This window comes from Oncorhynchus tshawytscha, linkage group LG02 (assembly GCF_018296145.1).
Source record: "Oncorhynchus tshawytscha isolate Ot180627B linkage group LG02, Otsh_v2.0, whole genome shotgun sequence".
In the NCBI taxonomy this organism is placed as follows: domain Eukaryota; kingdom Metazoa; phylum Chordata; class Actinopteri; order Salmoniformes; family Salmonidae; genus Oncorhynchus; species Oncorhynchus tshawytscha.
This window is the reverse complement of record NC_056430.1, coordinates 65,731,918-65,746,168: the sequence shown is the minus strand read 5'-3', so window position 1 is coordinate 65,746,168 and position 14,251 is coordinate 65,731,918. Positions and strand designations below refer to the sequence as shown.

At 43.1% G+C, this 14,251-nt stretch overlaps 1 protein-coding gene across 1 annotated transcript; it reads right to left on the bottom strand.

Moving 5' to 3' along the window:
* Positions 1 to 3,546: 3,546 nt before the first annotated feature.
* socs7 (suppressor of cytokine signaling 7) lies at positions 3,547 to 10,858 on the bottom strand. Its single transcript, XM_024442343.2, has 9 exons — positions 8,893 to 10,858; positions 8,520 to 8,581; positions 8,265 to 8,369; positions 7,417 to 7,548; positions 6,646 to 6,794; positions 6,100 to 6,268; positions 5,187 to 5,315; positions 4,861 to 4,996; positions 3,547 to 4,257 (listed from the first exon to the last, which is right to left on the bottom strand). Exons 1-9 carry the CDS (start codon positions 10,410 to 10,412, stop codon positions 4,137 to 4,139), a joined length of 2,523 nt encoding a protein of 840 aa, XP_024298111.1. The 5' UTR covers positions 10,413 to 10,858; the 3' UTR covers positions 3,547 to 4,136.
* Between the last annotated feature and the right edge of the window lie 3,393 nt (positions 10,859 to 14,251).

Genomic DNA, 14,251 nt, shown 5'->3' with positions numbered 1-14,251 from the left:
TATAATGCCTTTACATTTAAATGACGTCTATAATGTCCAATAAGAGCTCTATGGGACAAATCGGTCAAACTCAGAATGACATCCATTTTGATCAATGAGCTTGTTTTAAGCCATTTGAATCAGATACTACCTGCGACAAAAGCACAGATACAGTATGTTATTAGAATGGATAGGCTATACTCAGTTTGTCATAGTCAACACACAATAAGGCTTACGGATAACAAGGTAGGAAGGCAGTGCTGATAAGAGCACAAGGCAAACTGTTACAAACATTTATCACTCAAACTAAATTACAGCAGATCTGTAGTGATGTAGGTCCTCGGGTAATCTATAGTAATAACATGTGCATGTTTTCTAAATACTCACCTACACCTTTGTCAATATCCCAGTCATTAGTCATCTGTTACAGGTGTAGCGCAATCATTGAGTGCATGCAAAATAGGCTTATTATGCATGATGATCAAGCTTGCAAAATGATGTCTAGGGGAACTATCAGATGTGCATTTCTGTTTATTAAAACATTATAGTACCACTTTACACTAGTACCTAGTGGCCTACCCTTAGGCTGATTTGATTTATGACATGGATAATAAGCCTATAGAGCAGGGGTATTCAACTATTACCCTACAAGGTCCGGAGCCTGCAAGTGTTCTGTTCTACCTGATAATTCATTTTAAACACCTTGTGTGCCAGGTCCAGGTCTAAATCAGTCCCTGATTAGAGGGGAACAATGAAAACAAGCAGTGGCACTGGCTTCAAGGTCCAGAGTTTGATGGGTATAGAGGGCAAGAATTTGAAACCAGTCAGCAACAAGAGACCAGTTAATGGTTAGAGTAATTTCCATTTCAACACAATCAGTAAAACAATTATACAAAAAAAAATCAGCTCAGAATTTAAAATATCAAATGATTAAACTCTTAGTGTCGATCTGCTGGGCCTTCATATCTAATTTCCTAATTCAATGTATCATCACAAACCCATTCACACAACTGGATTCTCTCTATAGAGGCAAATCACCAATACTGCTGGCATAGTTAGCTGTCAAGTTCATCTGTTGTTCATCCATTGAGCTGGCCCCCAACATAGGAGCATGTGTGAATGAGCAGTCCTTGTTCTCCTAAAATCATCCTTCCTCTGTGTGTGTGAGTCTGTGTGTGTGTGAGAGTCTGTGTGTGTGTGCATGTGTGCATGCATGAATAGGATAACATTGAAAAAAGAGCACTATGACATAAGCATACGTTTGGTAGGGGGGGGACTAAAAAGCAAAGCAGTCAAAATTACAGGATGAGTTGTTTTTGTCAAGTGCAAGTGTTAAAAACTATTCTGTGTTAAGATTTCCTTTATGCTTTGCATGCCTCTTGCCCCCACAACTATACAACAGGGTGTGTGTTGTCATTGGTGGTTTAGTTATCAAGAGTGTATGACAGAGTAAAAACATTTGACATTGATGCTGTTTACACTACTACTTAATTATTACATCAGTCTGTATGGATTGACAGGGCCATGTTCATCATTACCACAAAAACACTAACATACACTGAGTGTACAAAACATTAGGATCAACTTCCTAATATTGAGTTGTGCCCCCTCATGAAGGCCTGCATGTGTGTGTCAGTGGTCATGTGTCACTATGTACAGTGGGGCAAAAAAGTATTTAGTCAGCCACCAATTGTGCAAGTTCTCCCACTTAAAAAGATGAGAGAGGCCTGTAATTTTCATCATAGGTACACTTCAACTACGACAGACAAAATGAGGAAAGAAAATCCAGATAATCACATTGTAGGATTTTTAATGAATTTATTTACAAACTATGGTGGAAAATGAGTATTTGGTCACCTACAAACAAGCAAGATTTCTGGCTCTCACAGACCTGTAACTTCTTCTTTAAGAGGCTCCTCTGTCCTTCACTCGTTACCTGTATTAATGGCACCTGTTTGAACTTGTTATCAGTATAAAAGACACCTGTCCACAACCTCAAACAGTCACACTCCAAACTCCACTATGGCCAAGACCAAAGAGCTGTCAAAGGACACCAGAAACAAAATTGTAGACCTGCACCAGGCTGGGAAGACTGAATCTGCAATAGGTAAGCAGCTTGGTTTGAAGAAATCAACTGTGGGAGCAATTATTAGGAAATGGAAGACATACAAGACCACTGATAATCTCCCTCGATCTGGGGTTCCACGCAAGATCTCACCCCGTGGGGTCAAAATGATCACAAGAACGGTGAGCAAAAATCCCAGAACCACACGGGGGGACCTAGTGAATGACCTGCAGAGAGCTGGTACCATAGTAACAAAGCCTACCATCAGTAACATACTACGCCGCCAGGGACTCAAATCCTGCAGTGCCAGACGTGTCCCCCTGCTTAAGCCAGTACATGTCCAGGCGAGTCTGAAGTTTGCTAGAGAGCATTTGGATGATCCAGAAGAAGATTGGGAGAATGTCATATGGTCAGATGAAACCAAAATATAACTTTTTGGTAAAAACTCAACTCGTCGTGTTTGGAGGACAAAGAATGCTGAGTTGCATCCAAAGTACACCATACCTACTGTGAAGCATGGGGGTGGAAACATCATGCTTTGGGGCTGTTTTTCTGCAAAGGGACCAGGACGACTGATCCGTGTAAAGGAAAGAATGAATGGGGCCATGTATCGTGAGATTTTGAGTGAAAACCTCCTTCCATCAGCAAGGGCATTGAAGATGAAACGTGGCTGGGTCTTTCAGCATGACAATGATCCCAAACACACCGTCCGGGCAACGAAGGAGTGGCTTCGTAAGAAGCATTTCAAGGTCCTGGAGTGGCCTAGCCAGTCTCCAGATCTCAACCCCATAGAAAATCTTTGGAGGGAGTTGAAAGTCTGTGTTGCCCAGCAACAGCCCCAAAACATCACTGCTCTAGAGGAGATCTGCATGGAGGAATGGGCCAAAATACCAGCAACAGTGTGTGAAAACCTTGTGAAGACTTACAGAAAACGTTTGACCTCTGTCATTGCCAACAAAGGGTATATAACAAAGTATTGAGATAAACTTTTGTTATTGACCAAATACTTATTTTCCACCATAATTTGCAAATAAATAAATTAAAAATCCTACAATGTGATCTTCTGGATTTTTTTTCTTCTCATTTTGTCTGTCATAGTTGAAGTGTACCTATGATGAAAATGACAGGCCTCTCTCATCTTTTTAAGTGGGAGAACTTGCACAATTGGTGGCTGACTAAATACTTTTTTGCCCCACTGTATGTGTGGATTGAGATGCGCATTACCCTCAGAACAGCCTCAATTTGTCAGGGTAGGGACTCTACAAGGTGTGAAAAGTGTTCCACAGGGATGCTGGCCCATGTTGACTCCACTGCTTCCCACAGTTGTGTCAAGTTGGCTGGATGTCCATTGGGTGGTGGACCATTGTTGATACACACAGGAAACTGTTGAGTGTGAACAACATAGCAGCGTTGCAGTTCTTGACACACTCAAACCGGTGCGCCTTGCTCCTACTACCACTTTACTTCAGTCAATTGAAAATGATTGTGCAAAAGAGGGAAGCCATATTTTTTTATCTTTTACTGAAAATGCTGAGCCTGTGGCCAGCTTGGGGTACGGAGGAACAGAATGATGCGCAAGTTACAATCAGGGATTTTTTGACAATTAAAACCAACAAACAAAGATCAACCATGGCCTCCTGTGGGCCAATTGGAGTCCACAACAACCCTCATAGCAACAGGAGGGAAGAAAACAAGAAAATTATGATAATGGAAATAAAATAGTAGTACAAATGGACCAGTGCATCAACTTCAGTTCATAGGTACAGTGAATGTCTGTCTAGGGATTGATTCAAAGTCTAGGTTCAAGTTGTTTTTTTGTTTGTTTTCAGGTTGTTACAGGCTAGACGAGTCCGTTCTCCAGTCCGTTCTCAATGAGGCTGTGTCCTTTTTTGTCCCAGCCCCATGTGTGCACTCCGTATGGACAATTTTCCAGCATTCCACTACTGTCCCTTTCTACTCTCATTGGCCAAAGTCAAGAGAAGGGCTAGGTAATCTGGACCCCTTTGACTGCAGCCGACTGGATTCAGAGGGTGCCGAGGACTTTGATTGGCTGATGCTGGAAGACTGGCAGACCAGCAGACACCTCTTCCAGTTACGTCTGAGACTCCGCCTCTTTCTCTACTCCAGCCCCTGGTCGAATGCTCTTGATTGAGAGGTACATCTCTTCCTCTGCATCGTAGTAGTAGAACTTCCTCAGGTACATGATCAGTGGTCTGGAGAGGGAGAGGTCAAATGAGTAACCCCTTATGCAAAAATATACCTTTACATTATGTGAAGTAGTTTTCTTCTGTGTATAACACTCTCCATAAAAGAAAGGAAACTGATCATGATGATGATGGATTGCATTAAGTAGTATTCTATCTGTGTATAACACTCCATAAAATAAAGGAAACTGATGATGATGATGATGGATTGCATTAAGTAGTATTCTATCTGTGTATAACACTCCATAAAATAAAGGAAACTGATGATGATGATGATGGATTGCATTAAGTAGTATTCTATCTGTGTATAACACTCCATAAAATAAAGGAAACTGATGATGATGATGATGATGATGATGGATTGCATTAAAGTACAGCTGCTATATATACCACTTTTCACTTGGTCTCAAAGCTCATCATCCATGTCTAGTCTGTCAGCAATCAAGGATTATTTCCATTAGTTCTTTATTTAAACTAAAAGAATATGCTGAGGCATTTCTGTCAAATCTCAGGAGAGAATGCTAATTCACTAACAACTATTTCCAAGAAAACAAATACAAGGTTAAAATGAATGACTAAATCAATATTTGGGTAAATTGAGTATGGCAGTACTTGGGCAGCGGCAGCTCCTGGATGTGGTCGATGCGGACCATTTGTCGGATGCAGAAGCGACAGAGGTGCTGCAGGGACTTGACGTTGCTGAACCGGGACACTGGGTAGAGCAGCTGCACCGGGGTAGGGGGGAGCCCTGGAACACACACAAACACACACACATTTGACACGCACACATGAATGAGCACAAACAACCAATACAGATGTTCGTAACCTCTCAGCAACCTTGTATGCTATGCTTACTGTCATTACAACCACTACACTATGTGGTAGTTCACATAAACATCTAATTGGTTAGGCAGTGTAGGAATGGGGGATGTTTTTACCTGGCACACGTGAACGCAGGAAGTAGAGGAATTTTCCATTTTTGGAGTGCATGATGGCTCGCTCGATAAACTCCACCACAGAATGACATCGGTCCTCAAACTTGGGATGACACCACAAGCTGAATGTCCCTATAGATGGAAACATGGAAGGGACACACCACTGAAGGTTACACCGAACACTCACACGTACATACCATTTAAAGGGGAATGAAATAGAACCAAATACAATTTAAAGGGGAATGAAATAGAACCTAGTGGTACCACTTTATTTAAAGTGTTCAGGTATAATGCTTTATTACTTTTTTTAACAGCACGTATTATATCATATGTCATGTATCAAACCTGTTTTTCTCAACTACCCTGTGAGTTGGGTGGCTGATATGTGCAGTATGTATAAAACATAAATAGAATTAACTGCATGCTTTCTGTCTGTCATATATTTACACTGCATGATGAATGTGTCTGTATGTGAGTAAATCCTGTTAGAAGTGCTTTATGCATATGCCATGTATATTTGCTGACTGACTGACTGTATGTGTTTCTGAGTATTTACGGTACACACGGCACCTCTTCAGTGCTCCGTGCGGGTGTTGTGTGTGTAACTTACCTCTGTAGTGCTCCGTGCGCGTGTGGTGTGTGTAACTCACCTCTGTAGTGCTCCGTACGCGTGTGGTGTGTGCAACTCACCTCTGTAGTGCACGTGTGGTGTGTGTAACTCACCTCTGTAGTGCGCGTGTGGTGTGTGCAACTCACCTCTGTAGTGCTCCGTGCACGTGTGGTGTGTGTAACTCACCTCTGTAGTGCTCCATGCCCGTGTGGTGTGTGTAACTCACCTCTGTAGTGCTCCATGCCCGTGTGGTGTGTGTAACTCACCTCTGTAGTGCTCCATGCACGTGTGGTGTGTGTAACTCACCTCTGTAGTGCTCCATGCGCGTGTGGTGTGTAACTCCCTGGGAGCGGAAGCTGAGGCTGAGGATGTAGCGGGGGTCAGAGCTGTCCCTCACCAGGAACGCCCCGTCAGGCTTCCCCTTCAACTTCATCTCTGCATCTTCCCAGTTCATAGGACCCCAATACCAGCCACACTGGGGATAGACATGTAGATGATTATGAATGAATATCATAGAAACATACACACACACCATCCATAGAATCGAATACAAACACAGAACTGAATTAATTTCATGAGGCAGTTATTATCAATTAAAGGTTTGTTATTACACACACACACACACACCCACACTTGGCAGTTATTATCAATTAAAGGTGTGTTATCACACACACACCAAGGCAGTTATCATCAATTAAAGGTTTGTTATCACACACACACGCACCCACACCAAGCCAGTTATCATCAATTAAAGGTTTGTACCTATTTGTTAGCATGTAACCCAATCGATTAGTAGTGATTCAATCAATATGTATGTGTATTTGCGAGTGTTGTTGAGTGTGTCGCAATTACTTTTTCCAGCTCTCTCAGACTAGCGGTGAAGTTGCTGGCCTCAGGCCGCCTCAGAGGACAGAGCCTTGGGGGCGGGGCCAACCTGGAAGGGGGAGGAGCTGAGAGGAGCTGTGAAGAGGTGGAGTGAGGCAGAGCCCGGAGGAATGCATCTGAAACAAATAGAGAAATATTCAGCTAGACACAATGATATGAATGTGTAGCCCAAACCATTGCATTTGGTATAAATGGGAGTTGCAAGAAAGTACAAGTTACATGCATAGATCTCAAGTTAGGACTTGTTACTAATAGATGATAACAGTGTTCAGTTTGAGTAAGACTGCTTAGACAGACCAGGTGCCACAAATACTAATTCTCAAGGCATATAATACAAATATTAGACAAGCATTGGTTTCCGACCGCACACCATGCACCTTCACGATTGGATCGGTCTGAATACAAGCACTTACAGTATTTCACCTGAGGGAAATTATGCAACCTTCACCACAACACGCAAGTGTCACACCATATCACTCTATGAACTTAGGCATTAGCCGACAGGCATATAGGTTTTATGTTACATATATATTCAGAACTGCAGATATTACACATATGAAGGATTACTGATATATTCACACGTGTATAAATACAGCATTATAAATATATCATATTGGTACTGTTTTGTATTATGGTCTTTTCAGAGTCTTAGCTCTGGCCATTACGTGTTCTATTACGACACCGTCCGCCCGTTTGCCCCATGCACAGCTCCCAGCTCTCTGCTCTCTGGTGTCTTACCATTGAGGCTGATACTATGCTGGATGGTGGCATGGGAGGGATGAGGAGGAGGAAGAGGCAGGGGAAGGGACTGTAGGGAGGCCCCCATAACACTCACTAGGAAAGGACCAGGCTGCGGCCCACCTATGTCATCTGGAACAGAGCAGGGGGGAAGGGGGGTTTCAGACCAGGGAGGGGTCTATATCACAGGCTTTCTCAACTCCGCTCCTTTGGACCCACTGTGATATGAAGTTTTCATCTCAACTTTTTTTTATACATATATATATATATATTTTTTTTAATGCACTCCTTGAAGTATTCTAGGGTAACTAACAAATCCAAACAACATCTGATGTAAGTTGATATTTATAGGTTGCGAGAAATGGGTGATTTAACGTGACATTCAGCAAATTGGTTTGTCCTTGTTCCACTGCTTGGCTGAACATTCAATTCTGATAGGTCGAGAGGGTGGGTCCCCAGGATCGACGTTGAGAAACACTGGTCTGTAAGGCCACAATACAACAGTCCCTCATGGCTGTTGATGTGAGTGTTGCCGTGGGGATCAGAGAAGGTGTAAAGCTATTAGGCTCTCCATCACCATAGAACAGAATGGGTATGTTTATATACTGTGATATAGCTTTCAGGGGAGGGAGGTAATACAGTGGGTATAGGAGAGTAGGGTGAGTGAGGGTATGCAGTAATCATTTTTAGTGTTTATGTGTGCCTACAGGTACAATCATAAGCAAAAGAGATGCGTGCAAGAAAGGGAGGGACACAAGGAAACACACAGAGAAAAATAGGCTACTCTACAGAGAGACACACAGAGAGAAAGAGAGAAAGAACAGAGAGAAAGAAAGGAGGTAAAGTACCTAATAGACTGAGACTTCTGCGTGGCGGAGGTGGAGGCGTGGGAGGGTGCGGAGTGTTCGCCCCTCTCCTCGAAATATCCACATCCACCAATGAAACAGTCTCGCCTGCACCCAGAAATGGAAAGAAGGAAAGAGAGAGAGAGAGAGGGAATGTGAGAAAGGAAATGATAGAGGAAGAGAGTGATGCTAGTAAAGAAACGTGAGTTCTTGGACCCGAGTTTGCCTCCTCAGCCAAGAAATGGTAGAGCCCCTTACCAGTGAAAGGAGCAAAGGAAGCAGGAGAGAAAGCACTTTGGGCCCTGGTCATTTGGGGTTGGCTGTGGCAAGAGAAAGACAGCAAAATAGGAATGAAATAAGTTATAGAGGGATGGAATATAGAGGTGATCGGGTGAAAAATAGATATTAGAGTTAGGTAGCCTAGATTTAGAGAAACCCAGATTTAGAAACAATTCTGACAGTTCTGGGCCTATAATATCCTGATAGAAAATATTATATTTTAGGATAGGCTCTACAATAGTACCTGGCACTGTAACCAATCAATAAATTAGTTGATCTCTATAGCCTGCTATAAATTATAGGTATACAATCAGTAATTACTCACGATGCTTAAAAGTGTGGAAGTCCTTACCTGTCCACGTCATGCTCCCCACCACTTCCACTGGCCATGTCCGTCAGACTTCCAGCGGAGGAGATTGAATAGGCCACTGATGGCCTCTTATCCAGAAGGCTATTGGAACCACTACAGCTTTTAGTTCTGAAAAGTTTACTCAGGCGTATTTTAAGTGAGCCCTTTCTGGACTTCCCTGGAACTTTGAGTGTTTTCTCGACCTGACCGGTTGGAGTCCGGGGCTCACTGACGCACTTGTCCGCCCGCTTCCGGGGTGTCGATGCCTGGCTAGGGGTTGGACTGACAGGTCGGTCCGAGCTCGGTGTAGCCGCAGAGGCCCCAGGTAATGTCGACACCTCCGGATTCTGTTCTGTATCTCCCGGGCTCGGTTGAGTTGGGTTAGGTACGTTTCCATGCAGGCTACATACTTGTGCGTCACCGTGCGCCGACGGACAAGGTTCTCCAGCCACCCCTTCCATCTGTCTGGTCAACTCTGCCTGAAAGCTACTGAGAGAAAATGCACCGGACATCTTCTGAACTCGACGTGCTCGACTTTCATCCGAATCATCCTCTGGGCATCCAGTGATACCCAGCCTGGCCACGTCCCCAGTCCCCAGCCCCTCTAGCACCAACAAAGCATCGCTAGTCTCAGTGGGGTCATCCCCATGCCCCATCCCCGCTGGTGCCGGCCCATGTGCGCCCTGACACGAGCACTGGGGCATCGCCCCGTCCTTGAATAATATCTTGGGTACCGCGCCGAGCCCCAGCTCCCCGAACCTTCTGGCCAGGTCGAACACTGGGCCATCGGGCAGCTCCCCGGTTGTGCACCCCCATTTCGACTCTATCATTGTGAAAGGATTGGATTTATCCCTTAAGGGAGGCCAGTCTGATGGGTTGGTGATCAAACTGTGCCGGTGGCATAGCTCACCTCCCTCGATATCGGCAGCAACCGTGGATAATACCACCCGGGGATGCAGACCCCAGCTCTGGGACAGATGGTTCTGCTGTTGCGCGTCGCCGGCACTGAGCGTATTGTTATTGATGCCTCCGGTTAGGTCGGAGACAGAGCCGGAGGTCTTGTCCAAACCAATATGTTTCCTCGACTGATTCCGACCGTCGGATTCACATTCTAAAATCCCCTCACCATCCCTCAATATGTTAGGAAACACAAGGAGCTGAGGCCGTAAGCCGCCTCTGTGAGCAAACTCAAAGCCCTTGGCCTCCATGGCGCTGTGTGGAGGAGGAATAGACACCGACGGTTTAGTCGCCATCACCCCGCTGTCAGGTGCCGCCGTTCCGCCGCTCTGCTGTGCATTGTTCAGCGAAGAGAGATTGCCGGAATGCGCGAGGCCTGTCGTGGGATCTCGGGCGAATTCCAAGACCCCTTTCATGTTGCTATGAGCCAAGACCTCTTTACCGAGTCCTGCCACCACTCCACCCGACGACAGATTCCCATTCTCCTCGTCCAAGCGGTCATCCTCGGCCGCGGAAACCAGGCGCATCAAGACAAAATCGGGAGACATATCTTGCGCGTTGTTCATAATTATTCCTCAATTCACGAAAGGGAATAAACGAGTTCTACGCTTCACATAGCTACCGCCGTTTGATGGATCCCCGTTGTCTTATAATAAAGAAGGGCCAAAGCGCTATCTACCATAAATAGGCTACAAGCGAATAAACTATTTCAAGCGTTCTTTCATTATCGCACAGATAAAGCGCCTACAAAAAAAACGACATCCATTTATATTCTAACGAAGACCGAGCGAGTGCACGCATAAATATATCCAGCTTGCTGTTGTAAGCAGGCGAACCCCGGGGTCAAACATACGGTCTCATTTGTTAGAATAAAAAGCCTCACAAGTCTGACCACTCTCTCTCTCTTTCTCTCCCTATCTCTATCTCTCTCTCTCTCTCTCTCTCTCTCTCTCTCTCCGGTTCCCAGCGAAGCCCCACCCGCTCCCTCACTTCCGCAAATCCTATGCATTCTGCGTTCAGTGTGTTACTTTGTGTACCTTGTCTCTCCCTCCCTCTCCCTCCCCCGTTTCAATTCAATTCAATGGGCTTTATTGGCATGGGAAACATATGTTAACATTGCCAAAGCAAGTAAGGTAGATTATACACAAAAGTGAAATAAACAATAAAAATGGACAGTAAACATTACACTCACAAAAGTTCCAAAATAATAAAGTCATTACAAATGTCATATTATGTATATATAGTGTTGTAACGACGTACAAAGGGTTAAAGTACAAAAGGGTAAACAAATAAGCATAAATAGGGGTTGTATTTACAATGGTGTTTGTTCTTCACTAGTTGACCTTTTCTTGTGGCAACAGGTCACAAATCTTGCTGCTGTGATGGCACACTGTGTTATTTCACCCAGTAGACATGGGAGTTTATCAAAATCAGGTTTGATTTCAAATTCTTTGTGTATCTGTGTAATCTGAGGGAAATAAGTGTCTCTAATATGGTCATATTGGAATATTTAGGCTACAATGCAAGTCACTGATTGCAAAGTAGCCTAGCACTCTGAAATGATTAATTATTTGTTTAATGTTGTGTGTATTTTTTTAATTGCTAGATATTACTGCACTGTTGGAGCTAGAAAACACAAGCATTTCGCTGCACCTGCGATAACATCTGCAAATCTGTGTACACGACCAATTAACTTTCATTTGATTTCTCTCTCTAATATGGTGCAGGAGGTTAGGAAGTGCAGCTCAGTTTCCATATAATTTTGTGGGCAGTGTGCACATAGCCTTTCTCTCTCCCTGTAGTGTGAAGTGATGAGAGAGAGAAATCAAATGAAAGTTTATTGGTCGTGTACACAGATTTGCAGATGTTATCGCAGGTGCAGCAAAATGCTTGTGTTTTCTAGCTCCAACAGTGCAGTAATATCTAGCAATACAAAAAAATACACACTAAATAAAACAAATAATAAAAAATGTCAGAATGCTAGGCTACTTTGCAATTTGTGTAGTAGCCTAAATATTACAACATTCAAATTGTTCCTATTATTGACATTGATTGGGGGAAATTAATTCAATACTATATTTGTTGTTGCTGAATTTGATTGATTGATGGCTGTGTAATAGGCTATGGATTGATTCATTGCAAGAATCAGCATAGTAATAACATCCGTAATAGTTTAGGCAATAATAAACATTTAGTATGCAAGGCCTATTTTGATTTCACTGCATGTCTTGGCAAATTATTGCATGACTTCAACAAATTAGTCCATTATTTTCTCCAGTGCACAGAATAAAAATCTGACCACTTGTGCCAATGGCTGTGGGCAGTGCTGGGCACCTGTTCTGCTCAGTCTGTTCTTGGCATCTCACCGCCCAGTCTTCGCCAACTTAAAAGCTGTGTCAATTTCAATTCAATTTGGCTCAGGAAGAAATAATCTAACATTGTGCTATTAAAGTGACTAAGGAAATTAGGGGAGAAAAATAAGAAATAAAAGATTCAGACTCTATACTACTCCAGACTGTGACACATCGTCAAAACATCCTGGACGAGAGTTCTTACACAGGCCTTCACACTCTATGACTGCACTTAAAAACATAAATATGGTGATTCAGCAATCAATGTGTCACTCATAAAATGTAATGTCATAGAATAGAACAGGATAGAATATAAATTCCACCAATTCATTTTCAAAAGATAAATCATCAATGCATGGGCATTTATAATTAGACCTCTCCTATCATAACCATTTGACTTCCACTTTTAGCCTGCTAGATCCAGAGGAGTGGCCTCCTAGACTGCACTCATTGTTCCCCAATTAAAGTGATAAGACATGATTGGGTGATTCTAGAGCCTTCCATCAGAGCAAGCAGCACGGTCCTGAGCTTGACAACCTACATTTCAGAAATGCCTATCTCCCCTTGTTGGATACCCTATTTCAGATTTCAGGATGCTATCAATTTCCTCCACCTCTCATATACAAAACACACCACCTTGCAGACAAAGGATGACAAAGGTTTTCACCCATAAATCATGACTCATTCAATCCATTGTAAAAATACAATTGAAGTCGGAAGTTTACATACACTTAGGTTGGAGTCATTAAAACTCGTTTTTCAACCACTCCACACATTTCTTGTTAACAAACTATAGTTTTGGCAAGTCAGTTAGGACATCAACTTTGTGGATGACACAAGTAATTTCTCCAACAATTGTTTACAGACAGAATATTTCACTTATAATTCACTGTATCACAATTCCAGTGGGTCAGAAGTTTAAATACACTAATTTGATTGTGCCTTTAAACACCTGTGGATCTATTTCAAGGCCTACCTTCAAACTCAGTGCCTCTTTGCTTGACATCATGGGAAAATCAAAAGAAATCAGCCAAGAAGTCAGAAAAATAATTGTAGACCTCCACAAGTCTGGTTCATCCTTGGAAGCAATTTCCAAATGCCTGGAGGTACCACGTTCATCTGTACAAACAATCGTACGCAAGTATAAACACTATGGGACCACGCAGCCGTCATACCGCTCAGGAAGGAGATGCATTCTGTCTCCTAGAGATGAACGTACTTTGGTGCGAAAAGTGCAAATCAATCCCAGAACAATATCAAAGGACCCTGTGAAGATGCTGGAGGAAACAGGTACAAAAGTATCTATATCCACAGTAAAACGTGTCCAATATCAACACAACCTGAAAGGCCACTCAGCAAGGAAGAAGCCATCCCAAACGTGAAGCACGGGGGTGGCAGCATCATGTTGTGAGGGTGCTTTGCTGCAGGAGGGACTGGTGCACTTCACAAAATAACCCCAAGCATACTTCCAACGTTGTGGCAAAATGGCTTAAGGACATCAAAGTCAAGGTATTGGAGTGGCCGTCACAAAGCCCTGACCTCAATCCTATAGAAAATGTGTGGGCAGAACTTAAAAAGCGTGTGCAAGCAAGGAGGCCTACAAACCTGACTCAGTTACACCAGCTCTGTCAGGAGTGGGCCAACATTCAACCAACTTTTTGTGGGAAGCTTGTGGAAGGCTACCTGAAACATTTGACCCAAGTTAAACAATTTAAAGGCAATGCTACCAAATACTAATTGAGTGTATGTAAACTTCTGACCCACTGGGAATGTGATGAAAGAAATAAAAGCTGAAATAAATCATTCTCTCAACTATTATTCTGTCATTTCACATTCTTAAAATATAGTGGTGATCCTAACTGACCTAAGACATGGAATTTTTACTAGGATTAAATGTCAGGAATTGTGAAAACCTGAGTTTAAATGTATTTGGCTAAGGTGTATGTAAACCTCCGACTTTAACTGTATATATTTTTTATTTACATCTCTCAACCAGAAGGTGGTGCTACAGGCCACCAATGATGGTAAACCCACAAGTCCAATTGAATACAAAT

Bases quoted from the DNA above. Each gene is read 5' to 3' on its own strand.
- socs7 (XM_024442343.2), bottom strand. From the start codon at position 10,412: ATGAACAACGCGCAAGATATGTCTCCCGATTTTGTCTTGATGCGCCTG. The intron at 7,549-8,264 runs GTACTTTACCTC...GCTCTGTTCCAG, and splicing joins CAGAAGTCTCAGTCTATTAG to ATGACATAGGTGGGCCGCAG. The intron at 4,997-5,186 runs GTAAAAACATCC...TGTGTGTTCCAG, and splicing joins CCTGCGTTCACGTGTGCCAG to GGCTCCCCCCTACCCCGGTG.